The 20369-nt window shown below is 44.4% G+C and overlaps 1 protein-coding gene across 4 annotated transcripts in view; it reads left to right on the top strand.

Moving 5' to 3' along the window:
* GRN (granulin precursor) overlaps positions 1-20369 on the top strand; it is a 906558-nt gene that overhangs the window by 579124 nt on the left and 307065 nt on the right. For all 4 annotated transcript variants that reach the window (XM_069634286.1, XM_069634284.1, XM_069634287.1 and 1 more), the window contains exon 11: positions 2410-2646. In XM_069634286.1, coding sequence (XP_069490387.1) covers positions 2410-2646 — 237 coding nt within the window. The remainder of the gene's footprint in view (positions 1-2409; positions 2647-20369) is intronic.

Genomic DNA, 20369 nt, shown 5'->3' with positions numbered 1-20369 from the left:
ATATACTTAGCTGAACCTAGTTTTTCGATGTGATAATCAATTTGTGGCATCTGGTAGTTGTCCAACATTAAGATCGAATTTAGTTTTCTGAAATCCATACAGAAACGCCAGGACTGACCAGGTTTGGCCGCTAAAACAATAGATGGGTGAGGACCATGGACCAGCCACATGTCTGGATCTTATGATGTTTTTCATATTTTATAGTCCCATACATGCTACGATGGTGGATGGTCTAAGGAGTTCTTTACTGGAGCAGTAGTCCTTGTCCCCTAAAGGGGGAAGTCTCTCCCAGTGATTTCCCACTTGCCCCGTCCCCTATGGATGGTCTTGTGGAGCGGGCTCACCTACCTAGCCTCAATGGGGGAGGCTCCCCCTGGGGAGATGGGACGAATACCCTCAATTCGTCACAGTACTCACAGGGCAGTTTTGGGGAAAACTGCTCCAGCAGCCCAAAACAACCTGTTAAGTACAGGCCCCTTTTCCAGGTGCAGTTTATGGCATCTGGTCCCCAGGGGCTTACACCCTGGTCAAACGATGACCTCTGGACAGAAAAGAACAAAGGTCCTTCTCATGATGTAGCCTCTCGAGCCATTAGTGAAAATACTGGGGAGGAATGCTCAGAATATAAAGAAACCCAGCAAAGACTATTCCATTGGCTCTGAACAGTGTGCCCAGCCACAAAGAATGATCTTACAATCAGGAACAAGGAAGGGACAACCCAGAACAGCCCAAGGAGTAGGGGCTAGTGGTGTCGCCCTACCCTTCGATGTCCCGGCAGTGACCCACAAAGACCTGAAGACCCCGATGGAAAGCACCAGGAAACCGTGGCAAACTGCCTGGAAACTGGTCCCAATGTGGAAGGCTCGACTCGACATCGAAGTGGAGTCAGCTGGAGGATGCATGAAGCCCTGATTAGACTTCTCCCAGCAAATCACCCCATTCGGGATTTGCCCAAACCCCTACATCTAGCCAGTGTGGCCAAATCAGACCTCAAAACAGCATGTCAAATGAGAAATGCATCTAGCAGATTGTCAGACTTGATTCTTCCAAGTTCCAGGAGCGGAGCAGAGGTGTGGCAGCCTTAAAACCTGCAAAAATGGGCTGGCCAAAGCCAGCCTTCCCAATTACTAGGGGGGGGGGGGCAATGGAGGAAGGAATTGGTTGGCCACCCATTCTAGTCGATGATCATGACTCCCACTCAGCCCAGACCACTGCCTACAAGGAAGTGAGAGAGCGCCCAAGGGCCTATGCTGGTCTGAACCTGTTATAAACTATGTGGAGGCTGTCCTGTGGGCTCACAAAGAGCCCACACGGTCAGTGTTTTTTTTTTCAAGGCCCACCGCAGTGTGGTCTAGAACAAAGGAAGCCCTAAAATACAAAGTCAGTAGGATTTACAAAAAGGTAATTGGGCTACCAATGCTGTAAATGCACCCATGGTGGAGCCAAAGCTGAAGTATAGCTGCCGCAAACCTACTTGCTAAAAACAATGTAGGGTGATCTAATCATCATAGGACAACAAAGAGGCCTATGTGACCGATGAAGAAAGCTATCAAGGGGGCACTGAAGCACAAAGAGAGGCAGTTGATTATATCAAATGCAACAACCTCTTAGTCAAGGGATGTCTGGTCCTGAGTCCTAAAGTATGTGTCCTCTTGATATTTCTTCTGGATTTAAGTATTTGGCTGTAATCTATAATCTTGTGGAAAGTCATTTAATGTGTTTGGCCCATGAAAAACCACACCTCTTTGAACATTGACAGGTGTGTCGAACCGTTGTAAAATTGCATTTCATTTTTACAGATCTTGACGAAACTGACAATTTCATATAACTTCAAAATTTCCTTTTTGTATGTTTCACACTATTAATGCAGCACATGTTGTATGATTCACAGAGTTGTGTCTCGGACGTGATTTGTCTAGCTGGCAGGATCACTGCTACCTCTAATGAACACCAGTGCAATCTGTCTAGTGTGCCATACAATTTTGTTTTCTTGGAATAGCCACATCGAAGCATCCAATATTCAGGGTATCGGGTAATAATATCGCCATATATATGGTCGCCGTAAATAATATTGCAGGGAAAATGTTGTGGCGATATTATTTGGGTGACCATATATATGGCGACAGGGGCAAAAAACATTTTTAAGAAAAAAAAAAGTTTGGGGGTTGCGGGGGTGTCCCCCGCATGTTCCATGCAATAATGTCGCCACAAAAAACGACCATCTTTCGGCGATATTTTTGCATGGCAAGTTTTTTGTGGCGACATTATTACATGGAACCATATTCAGGCTAGTAATTTCAGATGATTTAAATTGGGGTGCTTAAATGTCACTTCTGCTGCAATTTTTCTTTCCTCCATAGTAACATGGGTAAACTTTGCTCCTTTCTTACCACTGTTATTCTCTTACAGGCTGTGTGCTGTGCTGATAAGGTACATTGCTGCCCTTCTGGCTATACCTGTAATGTGGAAGAAGGAACCTGCCTACAAGGGCTCCAGGAAATCCCTTGGCTGGCTAAATCCCCAGCTCAGTTTCTTATGGAGACTGGCAGCCAATCAGTCAAGTGTGATGAAGAGACCTCCTGCAAGGTTGAAGAAACATGCTGCAAAGATCCAGGTGGAGACTGGGCCTGCTGCCCAGTGCCTCGGGTGAGATTAGTCGGTGTTCAATAAATTCAGCCTAGTATGCGCTCTCAGTGCTGATGTTATTTGGATACAAATGGATTCCATGCAATTTTGAAAATCTACTACAAATTCAAACTATTGCCAATACATCAGTGGCATGTTGACATTGTGGGGAGATGCCAGAGATCACAGGCTTTAACTCGCAACTGTAAGAACCTGCTGAGTTGCGGATAGTATGTTTAGGGCTGTATAAATATTGAGGGCAGTGATACCTACTGATCTAGTTCTGTGCATTGTCTTGAAAGCTTTGTTTGGTATACTTTCCCTGATCCATATGGTAAAACTTGAAAGAGAATCTGCAGACCTATTGGGAGATGCAATGGCGTTTTTACCTGGCCATCTCCATTCTAATCTCCGCAATGCAATGCACCCTAAAAATAGTCAAACGTTTAAGTCTTGCTAAATTGTACAACCAGAACCAGTTCTTCAGTCTCTTAAGTCTTTTGTTTAAAATAATTCTTAACTCAATTTCTCTTTAGCGGCTGCTGTTGTAAAGACTTAGTTTATACAGTTTCTCTGCAGAGTCCTTTTCATCTGGATTCAGGAGGACTTCTGGAGGGTTCTTGATTATGTTGGAAGAAATGGGAAACTGACTGTATCTGTTCTAGACCACGCTGGTGTTCATATGGCCCAAGAGTGTTCACCAGGTTTTGGCTACTATGGCAGCTCATATACGTTATATGGTGGTCAAGATTTCTATGCATTAAGACTATAGCTTCATAAATGTCCATCCTGCAATTGGTTATTACCACTCTACAATGTATCATGTTCCTGTTCGTACGTATGTAGGCTGAACTCTCTGTACTCTCACCAATGGTATGCCTTTCCTTCTTTCAGAGATGATACTAGCTGTCAAGGACCCAACAATCGACTTTGCAACCACCGCTAGAATGTTTCTTTGTGGTTTAGAGTAACCGGGGTCATGGGTTTTTGTGTAGGTCTACACCCAGATTAAGCATATGGTGTGGATTTGTCTCTTTAGTGTAATCGACTCACTAATCTGCAGAAGAAAAAACACATTTATTGTTAATCATGGGATCTTGATTAACATTCTTACTCAAGTATCTCTGCTAATATCCAGGATCTCCAAACTTTAGTTAACATTGTTTCTCCAGCATTGGGTCTTTCATAGATTCAGATGCTTGAATATTCTGCGTCGTCAGACTGGGAATGCTCGGTGATAAAATAAACATTTTTATTTTTAGTATACACACATTGCTGCATAGCAATACATGTACATAGCCCATTATGGCCTATGAGCCATTCTATTGTGTAGTCCCTCCACCTCACGTTGGTTCTTTATGTCCCCAGCCATTGAGGTGGCAGGGCTTAAGCTCCGCCCCCGGCAGTCATCTTCAGATTTTTCACTGCAGCCTAACAGACATGGGGAATCCTCTAGCTCTCTGAGCTCTTCAATTCTTTCTACTTTTTGTGTGTAATATATTTTTCAAATATATTCCACTTTGTTCCCCTGTTTATGGGCTTTGGTCTAGGGAGTTTGTTTAGACAAATCTCTTATTTTTGACCCAAAATCGTAGTGTAAACCTTCTCTTCAGAATGGCTGCATCCAGCCCTACAGGTAAGGTGCATCTTTGCTTTATAAGCATGTCATTAAAGCCATTACGATGCATTTAATTTTCTTCTGCGTACTGTTTACGCTAGGGTTGTAATGGTATGCCGGTATAAACATTGTGAGCAATTTCATTATGAATAAATAACCATTACCTTGTTTGTAACGATATACCGATTGAAATTCCGTTTTTATGTTTTTGTAGTGCACGTGTGCAGTGCACTTTGCAATTGCAAGCAGAGCTGGCGCTAGGCTCGGCTGGCTTCTGTGTTCAGCGAGGGACTGGAGGAGGCGGAGTTTGCCCGGGCCCAAGTTGCTTGGAACATTCCCGACGCACGTGTGACTGAGTAAGTCAGAGACAGTTCACTGGGCAGCGCTCGCTCTGTTAGGGCTCCATAAAATCCCTAAACGGCTCCTTAAGTCCTGCACTCACTGTGGCAGGCCCGTGCCCTGTGGATTCGCAATAAGAAAGGTATGTTTTTTTTTTCTTAACCGAAAAAGATTTATGGTTGGCCCACGCTGTGTTACAAGAAAGGGGTCCCTGAGGCTTCCTCCTTCTCCTGAGCCCAATAAATCGAGCATATGGGCCGAGGAGGTAGGGGGGGTTGAATAGAGCACCAGCTTGGGGGCGCACTGGGCACCAGAGGGGAGCTGCGGTAGGCGGCCCCTCCCCTGGCTCTGCCACTGTAAACAGATTCGTTAAATTGATTAATGGTGACAACTGTTTCCAGCGCTCGGAAGCAGAAGGAATCTGCCATAATGTGTCGTAAAAGAACGGACATAATCTATTGCGCCGAGGATAATGGGGCATGCACGTCTCCTAGCTTTAAAGGGATGGTCTAGTAAACATTTTTTATTTAAATAATAGATAGGCCACATAAAAAAAAATACTAGCATCCTCCGTTTTAAAACTTCCTATGTAAAATTTTGAGCTATTCAAGCTCAAAATTCGAAAAAAGCAAGCACAGGGGCGCAGCCATTTTGTGAAATGGAGGTCCTCCTGTGCTGGCTTTTGCTTTTGCTGCACTAATGAAGGAAAAAGCCAGCCAGCTGTAGTAAAAGTCTACCGCTGGGTGGCTTTCCCTTCATTAGTGCCGGGACTTGGAGGACGCGGACCGGAGACCAGAGCAGGAAAGCTGCAGCTGAATCTCGGTAAGTGCGATTTATTTTTTTTACAAAAAATAAGCACTAGCTGCGGTTTTATTTCTAAGTTTTCCGGGCTGGAGGAGCCCGGAAAACTTAGAAATAAAACCGCAGCTTTAAAAAAGTTGTATTTATGTTTGCGGTCGCTTTTGAAGCGACCGCAAACATAAATACAACGTTATTGTGTTGGAAAACGCTGCGGTTTTTCTTTCCAAGTTTCTCACGCTCCTCCGGCTCGGAGGAGCCTGAGAAACTTGGAAAAAAAAACGCAGCGTTTTCCAACACAACCGCATGTGTTTCTGCTGCTGTGGCTATCACTTTAGGTCTCCGGTGCTCCCAGGGGAGCACCGGAGACCCAAAGTGAAAGCCACAGCAGGCAGAAATGCACGCGGTTATGTTTACATGCCGCGTAGTGTTTCTACCTGCAGCTGATTTCCCATTTGGGGCTCTCGGGCTCCCCGTGGGGAGCCCGAGAGCCCCAAATGGTAAAGCAGATTCAGGCAGACAAAACGCGGTTGTGTTGGAAAACGCTGCGGTTTTTCTTTCCAAGTTTCTCAGGCTCCTCCGAGCCGGAGGAGCCTGAGAAACTTGGAAAGAAAAACCGCAGCATTTTCCAACACAATAACGTTGTATTTGTTTGCGGTCGCTTCAAAAGCGACCGCAAACATAAATACGTTTTTAAAGCTGCGGTTTTATTTCTAAGTTTTCCGGGCTCCTCCAGCCCGGAAAACTTAGGAAAAAAACCGCAGCTAGTGCTTATTTTTTGTAAAAATAAATAAATAGCACTTACCGAGATTCAGCTGCAGCTTTCCTGCTCTGGTCTCCGGTCCGCGTCCTCCGAGTCCCGGCACTAATGAAGGGAAAGCCACCCAGCGGTAGACTGTTTACTACAGCTGGCTGGCTTTTCCTTCATTAGTGCCGCAAAAGCAAAAGCCAGCACAGGAGGGCCTCCATTTCACAAAATGGCTGCGCCCCTGTGCTTGCTTTTTCGAATTTTGAGCTTGAATAGCTCAAAATTTTACATAGGAAGTTTTAAAACGGAGGATGCTAGTATTTTTTTTTTTATGTAGCCTATCTATTTTTTAAATAAAATGTTTTACTAGACATCCCTTTAAATAGTAGACACTTTGCTTTGCTATTATTTGTATGTGCTCTAAAATGGTAGTTTCCGGGAAATGCCATTCTTAGCCTTTTGCTCTCGTACTCTGGGCTGTACCCATCCCCACGCCACTCTGACCTGCTTTTGCCGCAAGGTTTTCTGAGCTGTACCCGTTTCTTCAGTACTAGCTCTGAGTCGGCTGTGCATTCTTCCAACCCCCAAGGCGTAATATTGTCTGTTGCTGATAATGATGACGGTCTGCAGTGTTGGCACGCAGGCTTCCAGTTAACTTAATCGGCATATTTAATCCAGCTCTCGAGCTGCGATGCTCACTGAAGCGATTACTGCTCTTCAGACTCTGCCCGAACCTCACAGAAATGGTGGATGGCGGATGCGAATGCCTGGGGTAGGGTTTAATATGCTAGACAAGGACATGCATTTAATGCTCCTTCAGAGGCCGGTGTATAGTGCCGGCAGAAGGAGTGTGCTGCGGACAGCATATATTGTTTAGGTCCCGTTCCCCGCACCATCTAGCAGTTTGCAAGTGCAGACTGTGCGCGGCCACGTGTCATTTTCATTACCATACTGGAAATTCAAAGCTGTTCCGGATGGGGAAGTCTCTGATCTGAGCAAATGTGCATTTTATATTATGCTTTAAATGACGCATTGAAATGCCTTTGCAGTATTGGTTTGTTAAATTGTTTAAGCACAGCAAGGACTGCAGTGCAATATCTCTGTATCTAGATTTGTGTGGGAAATGTTTTGGGATCCTGCCTCTATGAAATGTTGTTGGAGTGGAGGGTTAGGATGTGTTTAAAGATGTACTGTTGAGGGCCACGTCTTGGACTGGTCTAACTTGCAGTAGCCTTTTTAACTGAAGTACACAACCATGGCATTATTAGGGCCTTGACTCTGATAGGGGAGGGAGTAGAGGGGGGAGGGCTTTGGGAGTTTGCAACTGTTGGCTTGGGGGGCAAGTACAGTTTTGTAAACCATGGTACAGGGAGCCCAGACCACAGTGCAGGAGACTCCTTCAAACAAGCATTGTTAGAAAAACCAACTAGGTACCATGCCCCGACAGTCTGAAATGTATACATATTGTGCAATGGGTATATTAGATTACTTTCCTTGCTTAATATGAGACCCTTCAGTTTATAGCGAATCTGCGATTTTCAATAAAATTGCAAAATCAGCTGTTTGCAGGGGCCGCCATTCCTGCTTAATATGCCTTAATGGCCACGAAAATCTAAATGTTAAACGTCCTCCTCCAGGCTGGGGGAGTGAATGCTTAACGACGGCCCTCCTGTCTTCTTTTGATATGCAGACTTCAATTGAGATGTGAACACTTCTGTGCTCTGCTGCTTGCTGTCAGTGTGTCTGCTGTGGTGAGTGGGGGTGGGTGGAAAGGGAAATATAGCGCACACAAAAAGCAGGCACGCTGCTTGGAGCATTTGGGCCCATCACAAACTTTTTCACATATTGGCTCTGTCGTCTCCGGTGTGCTGGGCAACTTGTAGTGGAGCTCTGGTAACCTTTTGAGCCTCGTCCTGCTGACCCCATCTGTCACTTTGACATGCAAGGGGAAGAGACCTGAAGGACCTGAAAAGTTAATCTAGCCCTGAATTAGCCTCTTTGTTGAGCAACCCCTTCCTAGTGTCAAGACCATTGATGGCAATTTTTCCTCTGCTTTTTCCTTCAAATGGTGCTCTGTTTTCACTGCTTTGTTTACCTGCTGCCATTTCTTTTTTCATCCCCCAGCCATTCCCTGTTGGTGCCCTCTTCCTCGTTATTTTTTAAAACCCTTTCACTTTTTGTGTTTCGTGGTTTCCTGTGTGCGCCCCCCCCCTCTGTTCGGCAATCTGAGCCGCCATCTGCCTCCTCCTTCGTGCATCTATTCTGACACCACCTTCCCTCCCCCTCAGGTGCATATACTTTCACGCCAGCATTGCACACTCAATCCCATTCACCCACACTCGATTCTCTCTCTGTAGCACACACTCTTGTAGCCATGCATGCACACTCTCCCTCTCTTGCATGCTCTCTATCGCAGCTGCTGCACAGTGTGCACCCACTTGTTCTCACATCATCCTTACTCCGTCATGCACTCTCTTGCACCCTTTCTTGCGTACACTGTGTCATGCACCTCCCTCTCGCAATTTACCATGGGCCACAGTATCAGCACGGGCCTCAGCAATACCACCATCCAGGGCTGCAGAGACCGTGCTGCCACCACCCCCAGCACGTCAACAGCAGCACCAGCTCAACTGCTGCCATCACCACCCATGGCCCAGTACGAGCAGTACCACCCAGGCACCACCAAACCTACCAATCAGCCTCTCAGTCACCACCGCTGGCTGCAGAGGCAGTGGCAGCCCCAACACCACCATCAAAGATAATTCTGAGAGTACAACCAACAACATAACCCAAGGCCTAAAAGGCATTGCCGTGACCACCCTGGTCTGAGCAGCAGCGCTGGTACACCAACGCCACTTTCCAGGGCAGTGCCACACCCTAAACCACCCAGGACTTCATGTCAGCAACAGCGCTACTCTTGCCACCCCCATGGCCCAGTGCAACCAACACCACAATGCAGGGCCCAACAGACAGCACCATGTGCACCCATCATACTTTCAGAAGCAGCGCCATTCCTGCCAACCATGCCCTCAGTAGCAATTGGCCTTATTAACATCACCAACGTTGGCTGCAGAGACAGCACCATCATCACCAATTAGGCTTACAGAAGTACCAGGTACTTGTAAGTTTTTTTTATGGCAGAATATTTTCCACAAGTGTAATAAAATGGTTAAAGCCAAGCCAGACAACTTTGATCTACAACTCTTTTGGGCTGCGGGTCTGATTTTACATATGCTTTGGGTGTATGTTGGATACGTTTTACTCTCTTGCCGTGGAGAAAACTAATTTTTACTCTCTTGAAATTGCATTTATGCTCTAATTTGAAAAATCATGCGTAAAATACTCCCACCTCCAAAATCTTATCTGGAACACTGGCTGCATCTCAGGCTGTTAAGAAGTCTTCCCTGTCCAGGGACTGCACGAGGTGCAAGAAGTTGGTCTACATGAAGGACCCCCATGAACATTGCATTTACTGCTTGTATCCGCATGACATTCGGAAATGTGATATTTGCAAGACTTTTTCCAACAAGACTCTTCAGGATAGGCACAGAAGACTTTTTACATCTGAAAGCCAGGGATCAATCTTCAGATGAAGAATCCGTCAGAACAGCTCCTGTCCAATCCAGCATTCCATCTGAGAGGCAAACTTCGAAGAGGAGGTCCCCCTTCAGTGGAAAGGAGTTCTTCTCCCATTGCCAAAAGTAAGAGGAAGCTGGAGTTCATACCCTTTCTACTTCCACTCGACTCCTCGAGCCAGAAAGTCATTCATCAGCCAAATCTACCTCCAAAGGTAAGGAGGAGTTTGCAAAAAGCCGGGGTGGGGATGGGGGGGGCATTCGTCGACGGGGATACCATCCACGAGCGATGTGAAAGATAAAGGCCCGTCGGCCACACCATCGACGAAACCCTCATCGACGACGATTACACATAAGACATTGTCTACGGCAAGATCTTAGTCATTGGATTTTTCGTCCATGAAACAGTCGTCGACTAAGGAAACGCACCATTCGTCCACGAAGCACTCTACGAAACGCTCGTCCACAGATCCAAACCACATTCGTCGACAGGGCAGAAACCTGCATAAAGGATACCACTGATTTTCTACTTAAAATCCAAGAAATTACTTTTGAAGAAGAGTTTTATACTATTTACAATGGATTACTGCAGCTTATATACTAAATATAATGCAAGCGGGTGGCTTGGAGGCTGTGTAATGACTGTTAGCTTCTGAACAGTGTGGAGCTAATAACCTTTTCACAATGAGTCTATTGAAGTTGGTACGGTCTAATCATTTCTTTCGCTTTGAGGATAAATATTACATTCACATTTCTGGGACTTCAATGGGGGCAGCAATGGTGCCCAGTTATGCGAACACTTACGTGGCCTATATTGGGGAAGGATTTGTTTTGAATAACATTAGATGGACAAGTTCACCTGAAGTGATTATATAGATTCATAGACAATGTTTTTTAAAGTATGGAGAGGTACATCTGAAAGTTTGGAAGAATTTTTTGAATTCATGAATAATCTGGCACCCAGAATCAAGTTGACTACACACGAGTACTACCAAAATCCAATTTTTGGATGCACAGCTATATGTGAAGGATGGTAGACTGTCTATAATAAATTCATCGATCATAATAGCCTGCTGCTTGCCTCAACAGAACAGAAATTGGATGAAATTTCTTTCAAAGGAACGTTGCCATGTTATAACGGTCAGCACTGTAACAATGTGATAAAGGGTAATTTTATCTTATGAGGGGAAGAAAATTTCATTAAGACACACTACCACATGCGATTCCTCCATTATCATATATGGCATCAGATGCCCTTGTGCAATTTTTTATGTTGGCTTAACTACACACAAAGCGAAAATGAGATGTATTGAACACAAGTCGAACGTCCGAACACATCAAACACACTCACCAGTAGTGCAACCTTTTGATTCAGCACACCATGCAATTGCACAGATGAGATTAATTATTCTTGAACAACTAAAGTCACCAAGACAAGATGGAGATGTAACTAACTTACTTCATCAAAAAGTGATTTGTTGGATTGAGCGGCTAGATGCTTTAAATCCAAAGGAAATGAACCAGGAATTCGATCTTGCATGTTTCTTGTAAAGTGTGGTTTTAAGCATTCAATATATGTAAATATGGCAATATTTAACACATATATGGTGTGAACACTGCTCAAGAACGTTTTGTAAATTTGTTTGCAGGTGGATTTTGGTAAACATTAGTCTAATCAAATAACATTGAATGGATGAAATGTACAAGTTAAAAATATTATTGGTTATCGTGTTAAGATCATCATGTGTGCTAGTTAGATCTTTTATTTCAAACCACATGATTAAGGTTGTTTTGATATAACTGGACTTGTATGTTTATGTATTGAGCAGGGATACTTGTATAAAAGTGAACATCAATCCGGATGGGCTCACGATACAATTGGACTATGAATGTTATACATTAGATCCATTCTAATTACACACAAATACATTTAAGGCTAGTTCGTAGTTCTACATATGTTGCCAACCCAGCATAACAATAGAACACTTGACTAGATAAGGGACAGTGAATAGTTGGGATTTAGATCCGCGAGTAGGCAATTGGATGGAGTGCAGGGGCACGATTGTTCACAATGTGATTTGAAGTACCCGATATTACATGGGGAAATCTTTACCCATTGACATTGTTTAGTTACTTCTGAGGATCATCCCGATAAGCATGACCATTAGTTTATTGAAGGCTGCTCCTTTATGTTATCTGACATATTTTCTTCAACATTAGCCTCAGTTGAGCTATCGTCCTTTCATCAACACCCATTTTTACGACTGGTGTTTTTCTGCTGATTTTTTGCAGAAAAAAACTTTACTTTTTTTCAGGGTTGAAAGGGCAAATAAAGGGTTGGGGGGGGCAAGAATGAAAGGGCGCTTGTGGGGGGGAACCCCTTAAAAATTTTTAAAACTCAAATGTTTTTTTGGCAGCGTAAAAATGGGTGTATCTGAAATGACAGAAGCTAAAAAACATACAGATAAGCGCTGGTACAGGACGGGAGGCTGTTTTTACAGCCGTCTGCCTGTACTGAGCGGATTTTGAGGTAAGTGTTAGTAGAATGGACATTAGGTACACCGTGGGCTACCATATTGAGCAATGGTATTGTGCTGGAACATGGTAATTACAGGACGGATATGTTTTCTTTTGAATTGTAGAGAATTGTATTGTGATTATTACTGAGTGACGTCAGTTACTCGCTACAATGTTATTACCCACAACGGATTGGAGAGGATTTCGATGCAAGCATTAATGGATTGGACAGTAGGTACACAGTGTGTTATTAGATTGAGCCATGATATTGTGCTGGAGTATAACAATTATAGGACGTATATGTTCTCCTTTGATTTGTAGAGAATGGTATTGTGATCATCACTGAGTAACGTTAGTTACTTGCTACAACGTTGTTAGTTGCTACGGACCGGAGAGAAATAAGCTTTACATTTGTTGTGCATACGGATAGTACCACAACACTCAAAATATGTTGAACAACATTAATCTAAAATGGATATCTTTTACTTGATTAGATTTTTTGGAAAGATAACATTCGCACCAGATGATGGGACCTTGAGCCCCAAAACGCATAGTGTTGGATATAAGAATATTCATATGAAACCATCTTCATTGAAGTTCTACTTTTTATATTCAAGGGTGTTATCTGGGATAGTTAGATAACAAGATAACTATCAAAAAGACATATTGTTACTTGTCCGAATTAAGTATTTTCTGTAACACGATTTGTGTCCTTTGGTTTAAAAGAAGTTTGGATGAAATATGATTTTCTCTGTTAATGAATTTTTGAAGTATTATTGATTTGAACCATAAATTGCTTGTAATATATTGCATTAAAAGAAATGTATTAAACATATGCAATTATATGTCGATTTTTCATTTGGGTGTGACTGGTATCTCATCAAATGACTTGATGGGCTATTGTTAAATAAGCTACCCACTCACTCGGGGCCTGCTGAGCAGCCTCCTATACCTCCACCAGTTTTAGCAACGCCTTCTCTCCCAGACCTGCCAGGGGATCCTTCAGGAGGACATGCAGTCCACACAGGCTGACCAGGATATGTGGATGGATGTCCACGATCACTCCGGCCAGGCAGATGATGACGCCTACTTTCAAGACCGGGACGAGCCAGACATCTTTGTCGACCCCTCCATAGTTAGGGCGGTAACTCGTCTCCCATTGCAGACCAACCTCTCTAGAATGAGCTGCTGAAAAAGGCTGCTCACCATTTTAGCATCGACACTGATGAATCCAGTCCTGCAGGGACCGACTTCATTGAAAATATTTTCAATGAGAAAAAGCATGTTAGCCAAGTTATTCCTCTCCTAGAGTCCAAGCCCGATTCTCTGGTGGGGACCACTACGAGAAGGAGAGCTTGTGTTCCAATCTCAACTTCTGAGCCGCCACCCAACAACGAGTGAAAAATACTTTAATCGCTGGGAAGTTTATTATGACCTCTGCTGCGTACCTCACCAGTATAGCAATCGCCACCTTTCTTGCCGGCCGCAGTAGCACCCAGTGGGATGAGGTGTCTCGGTATCTGGACTCCGTACCTGAACCTACTCGCTTCCACCTTCTAAAGAGGCAAGCAGGTTTCCCAAAACATTCTCAAAGGTTTTAGGTTCCGCAGACACCTCTGGAAGGGTTATATCAGAGGGGACTCTCTTAAAAAGACATTCCTGGCTCAGAAACTCAGGATTTAAGCCTGAGACAAGGGTGGCCTTAATCAACATGCCCACTGAGGAGGGTCGCCTCTTTGGCAACACTGTCGATGACCTGCTGAAGACAGCAAAAAAGGAGCATGAGACAATCCATACCTTTTGGTTAGATCTCCAACAAGCCTTTCATTCCTAGAGGAGTGTTTAAGATGCACCGTAATGTTCGGGCGCAAGGCTCTGGGAAAACCAGGCGAAGCTGGTGCCTCCTTTTACAGCCCGCACGCTCAGGCATCCTACCAGTACAAGCAGTGTGGTTTTTGCCACAGGAAAGACGAGGCAGAGCTACAGCCTCTAGTGGCACAACAGCCTGTGCCTCCAAATGATGTGCCCATCTGTCCCCAGTTGGGGGGTCACATAACACTCTTCGCCCAGCAATGGGAGGGAATAACGTCCGACAGCTGGATCCTCCATACTGTGGCCAAAGGGTACTTGGTGGAGTTCCTCAAAACGCCTTGCCACCACGTGTAGAACAAATGTCCTCCGAACACCTCCACATCTTCGAAGAGGAGATCCAAATCCTATTACAGAAAGGAGCCATCGAGCAGGTTGCAGACCCCTGGCTTAAGGACTGGGGAGGTTTCAGGTCTCCTCAAAGGTGTCTGCCTTCCACAGGGGGATCTGATCAAAAAAGAAGCTGCCTCGTCATTTCCCACATGGTGGTTGAGTACACCCAGTCCTATAACTAATAAACACCAGCCCGCCATGAATGAGTCGCCTCCCCAATTTGACAATAAGACATTGACATGCTCAGGGCTTTATAACTGTGATCCCAGCAGCCACTGTCATAACCAGACATGGCTTCTGTTGGAAACATAAAACCAAAAAAGTGAGGAGTGGAAGGTTTTGAATTGATCTGAACCACTGGCACTGCTCTGGGCAACCTTCAACTCCACTGGTTTTTAGCCCGTCTCTGCCATTCCAAAAGGGGTCCCACAATATACAAATCAGGCAGGCTGCCACCAATGGGAGCAGCCCTGGCTGAACTGCTAGGCCAGGTCCCCTTTGCACGGGAAACACAAGCAACCCCAGACTCTTTTGGTCCTATTGTAAACCTGCCACCAGGCTGCTGGGATACAAAATTATAAGGAATTGAATCAAAGGTACATACTGTTAAATTGCCAGCTCTGTATTTTAGAACCTATTCCTGCAGCTGCTCAGGAATACACATGTGGCTTTTGAGCCAGTCCTGCTGTCACTGCAAGGCAGGTGCTGGGACCGTCGGGAGACGTTCACAGCAACGTATATGGGCTCACTTGTTGGTAGCATGGAACATAATGAGGGGTCTGATTAGCAGGCATCCTTTCCGAAAACCAAATTACCTGCATCCTTTTATTGCTAAAAATCAAAATGTTAAGGTTTTTACCCCCTTGCAGATGCCATCCCCAGTCACGGGAAGGGCAATTAGAAATCCTGGTTGCAAGCCTGATCATGTCCCATTCCCTTTCTTCAATAATGCAATGGTTCCTTTGAGGTTAGATTGGATATGAATTTAATCTCCAGAAACAGTTATGCAGTGGGATGAATAAACATCCATCAGAAAAAACATAATGAAAGGAATGTCATTTAATCTTGTAATGGATACATTTCTCATAGATTTGTTGTTTTATTAAATAATCCCAAAGCCGTATCAGGGAGCCACACAAAGGAGGGTGAAGTGCAATAATGTACCAATAGCAGGATGTTTTGGGGGAACCGCTCTGCCTGGCAGGAGAAGATGCCATGGTAGGCAATCAAAACCGTCATGTTTGGATATTTGCAGGGCTGCTATGTGAGTAGCTCTGTACACTTTTACCAAAGGCTTCCCTTCCCTCACCCCTCCTTCAGAAGTTGCGCCTGGCCTCTTGTGAATTGAGCTTGTAAGGTGCTATTACCTTGCGAGACAACTTAAAACTGGTTTCAATAGAGCATAATCCCTCAATTGTTTCAAGATTGCAATGCCTTTCTTTTACATCCCGCAGAACCGATGAATAGCTGATCATCCCATCTGTATTAATTGGTTCTAGAGTTAAAACTGAAGAGCCCTTTACGGAGAACATTTGTGAAACCTTCAGTCTTTGGTGGGAATGCAACTGGAAAGTAACTGTTTTTGGAGATTAAATTCAGATCCAGTCCTAGGTGAAAAGAATGCTTAACCTCAAAAGAACCATCTCATTACTGAAGAAAGGTGGGGGCACTAATCAGGCGTGCAACCCTGATAAACTTCACGCTGTGGTCATAGCAACCAAAAAGAACCTCAAATATTACCAGGCGCAAAGGGTGTGAATGCTAGGGCTCAAACGGAGCGACCATCAAAAATGTAAGATTAAACTAAGGTCCCATGATGACACTAAGAAGGACTTGGAGGAAAAGAATTGTTAAGACCTTTAATAAAAACTGCAGCACCATAGGCACTGGTTCCGTGTTCAGGCGACCTCTTAAATACTGACATTAACCCAGATTTGTCAAAGAGCGAACTTCCAGGACCCTGCCAGTGTGAACCCAACAGGAGTAGCTCCTTAGCCTTGCACCAACCTGCGAGTTGCACCATCGACAAGAATAGATGTTATCAGGTAATATTATCCCCATATATATGGTCGCCGTAAATGTCATCGCCGGGAAAAGGTTGCAGCGATATTATATGGGGACAGGGACAAAAAAATAAATTGGGGTTGCGGGGGTGTCCCCCGCATGTTCATGCAATAATGTCGCCACAAAAAATGGCCTTTTTTCGGTGATATTTTTGCATGGCGAGATTTTTGTGGCGACATTATTACATGGAACCGAATAGATGGACTTGGTGGACAGGTGAAATCGCATTACACCATGGGGCTCTTTGGAGTGGTCACATCTCTATACCTCAACCGCTAAATAGCCACTCATGAAGGCTGTGCCTTGCTGCAAGCTTGCATCAGCAGGTGCTCTCTCCATGAGCTCTTTTTCAGGCAGGGCATAACAGCATGTCTAGCATTACTGGGTAGGATCTAGAGGGAGAAAGCTTTTCTAAAACCCTGCCCGACTACCAAAAAATAAAATCCATCCGGTCTTAAAACCTCAGGAAAATAATAGTGGCAAAAGTAATAGTTGCATTGAAATCAGGCATTCACCTTAGCAGAAGTGGTAGTTGAGGCTAACAATGCATAGAAAATCACAGTTGTAAGCTAAACCTTTCGTCTTTGACCTAAAACTCACTGTACCCAAACCTGTGCAGTAAAATGTACATGGGCACAGAAGGTACCCCAAAGTCACTTGAGACTTGTTTCAGGTGAGTAAAATGTTCCCCATAGCGACTTTCCTTCAGATTTGCCCGTTGAATTCTAAGTCTGTTCTATTCTGCAGGTGCACATTTGGCAGCAAACCACGCTAGGGAAGACCAAAGGAGAGCTTCAGAGCCAAACTCCAGAACCAGCATCCCTACAAGATGCTGCACTGCAGGATGACCCCCCCCCCTTCCCCAGGGGAAATGAATGGGGTAAATGTGGTAAACTCCAGTCTGTGAAAAGTCTCTACCACAGACCACAGGGACTCCCGAGGGTAATTATTGGAAATAACCCACCACCTTTGGTTCCAGAAGGAAGTACTGATGGTTAGTTCCAGAAAAGTCTGTTTCCAGGAAGGCAAAACTACCTAGTGAGTACAATGCTTCCTTTCTGGGTGTAGGTTAACTGATCCAGACAGAAGTGTGACACTCAAGACAGAGGCAAAAACTGTTGCGCGGGTGACTCTGAAAAGGTGGGAGAACCTGGCCAAGCAGTTTCCAGCAGCTCGAGAAACTAAACGGCAGCCCAGCCCCAGAAAACATTCCCTTAGCGAAGACTACTGTGGGGGTTACCCAAGACCGGGGGCAGGGGGGGTGCATCTCCATCTCAACCCCAAGGTGGTGATGGCTACAGTCTAAAGCGGGAAGCTGGTGGTAAAATGGCCGGCAGACAGTTGTAGCGCAGATCGCCTGCAGAGGAAGGATGTCCAGTAGCCAAAAATCACAGCCAGAGATTAGACCAGGACACGAGGCCCAGCCAGTATGCTCAGTTCAGGTTCTTTAAGTGCAGCAACGGTGGTCAAATATCAGGAATCCTCCAGCAGGTAAATCACTTGGAACGCTAATCGAAATAGAGGGTTAAGAACAATGGGTTAGGTGGCCAGCTATTCTAGTTGGACTCTAAACCCCTCACTTACAGAAAACCACCCTTGTAGGATGTGATATGGCCAAAAACAAGGTCACAATCTGTTTGTCGTGTATATAGCCTAAGATATATTGAGCGGATCTGTTTTAGATCGGCTATTATACACAGATGAAACATCAAAATAAATTACATTTAAGAAACATGTATTTTAATATTTCAACAACTATCAATATAAAAGCATTACAAAACCTTTTTACGCTTACTTCATGAATATATTACAAATCCAACTTTCTGCATGCAATGCTATCTTAATTTCATAAATTACATCATATGCATGACACAAACCTATAAACTACATACCGTGCAAAAAATTAACTGTGCATGAAGGATGTCTATCAAATATACAACATTTATTTTGGTAACTAACGCCTCTTCAAATTCTTTCTACTGTCTAAAATAGCCACATTTCATTGACTATGTTAATTAGTCATATTTCTTTTTTCATGGCATTTACTCAACAATGCCACAGTTTCATGTAATGTTTATAGCTGATACTAATACCACTATTGCGCCAAATGTTACCAGTGCTATGAAATGGAAAACCATACAATATCTCGGACTTCTCTAAAACTGTAACGACTAATCATACCATCACCAAATGATTGTTCCTGTTTAGACTTTTATAGGAAATTCAGTTAGTGACCCTAATCCTGGCATAAAAATAAAGCTTTTAAAAAAGCCACCATGTTTCATGCTGAATTGGCCTACCTGGAGCAGTCCTTCAGTTCAAAACACTATAGTCTATAGTGGGTGCATAGCTGGGCTCTCAGAGCCCATGTCTGCACAAGTCCACTTTAAGCATGCCACATTGTCTCCCCTGAACAAAGGAACCGCCTAAAATAAAATTGTCGAGCTCAGCACTTTAAAAAATAAAATGGCTACCAAAAAGTTACATTGGGCTACCAATGCCCTGAACCTGCTTGCACCCCTCATAAAGCCAAAACTAAACTAGAGCTACCACAAGCCTACACCCTAAAACCAATGCATCAATATATGGTGATCTCCTCCTCCTAGGATACAAATGGGGTGCTTATGTTATTTGAAATTTGTATAGCGCCTTTTACCATTGTTATGATTCCAAAGCGCTGTTGGTTGAACATCCTCGGGGACCGCAGTCCAGGTCAGTGGAGAGAGTAGTGTAGTACAACATGCATGGGTGCACGTGATGTGTGCAGCCAGTGTGCAATAGGTGATGTGTAGCTGCATATTAGCGCTAGCTGTGGTGCAGCGGCTGTGTAAGGGCAGTAGAATGTGTGCAGTAAGACCAATGGACTATGGTATTTGCATTCTGGCGACGCTGGTGCTTGAGTAACGTTGTTTGCAGCTAGGCTGAAATTTGAGGGGTATAGCTGCGTTCTAAAGACTGATGAGGTGAACGTGGAGGTGTATGTGTGCAGCTAGGTCAAATTATTAGAGGGTTGTAGCTGCGTTATAATTGTTGATGCAGAGGCAAGAGTTCGCATAGTGGTGTTTGAGTGTGTGTTTTCCAGGGGGACCTTGTTTCTGTTCAGTTTCCGGTGCCTGTCAAGGGCATTGAGACTTCCTGTATCTTAGTGGTCAAATTGTTTGAAGGCCTATGGGTGGTGAAAGGGAGATCAGTCGCAAAACTCATGTTCTTACTGCACAGCTGCTAGCACTATCCTTGGTCAGCAGTTTAAATGGGATCCCTGATGGGTATTTCTACTTGGACATACCCAGATAGTCGGGATTAGCAACAATTAAGTGCTAGAACGTACCTTGCTATAGTTCTGCGTAGGGATTTCCAGATGTGTAGGATTAGCAAGTGCTCTTAGACCCTGGATTGATAGCATAGTGCATATTTGCAGGTAGGTGATTAAGTGCTGAATTAGTGCGTGGCTTTCTAGTTCTTCTATACGGATACCGGAGGGCGCTTCCGTTCTATACATTCAATGGTAGGAATGGTTTGCAATTTAACTATTGGACTGCCCTCCAATGTCTAGGTCTGCTCTGGGATTTACAGATGTGCAGCGTTAGCAGGGAGGTGCCTTCTAGGGTTGATTGCGTGTTGCATAATTGCGTGAACTTGCTGAAGAGTGTTGGTGCTTGTGTTGCGAGTCTAGCACAATCACCTCTGGTTAATGGCGCCAGCTAACATTAGGCCTTAGCGCTTGCCAAGTTCCTGCAGATGAGGTGATGAATGCATTCTGTCAGGTGCAGAATTCTGTCAGGGTGCCACTACGATTTGGGATTCGCATCTGGGCAGAGGGCCTAGTTAGTGGAGTTGGAGATCGTCAGGCCTAATGGTCTATGCTAGGGTCCGAAGAGTCAGT

This window comes from Ambystoma mexicanum, chromosome 13 (assembly GCF_040938575.1).
Source record: "Ambystoma mexicanum isolate Mex_15411 chromosome 13, UKY_AmexF1_1, whole genome shotgun sequence".
Taxonomy (NCBI): Eukaryota; Metazoa; Chordata; class Amphibia; order Caudata; family Ambystomatidae; genus Ambystoma; species Ambystoma mexicanum.
Note: the sequence above shows the minus strand (reverse complement) of the source record. Positions and strands in the feature narration are given on the sequence as shown.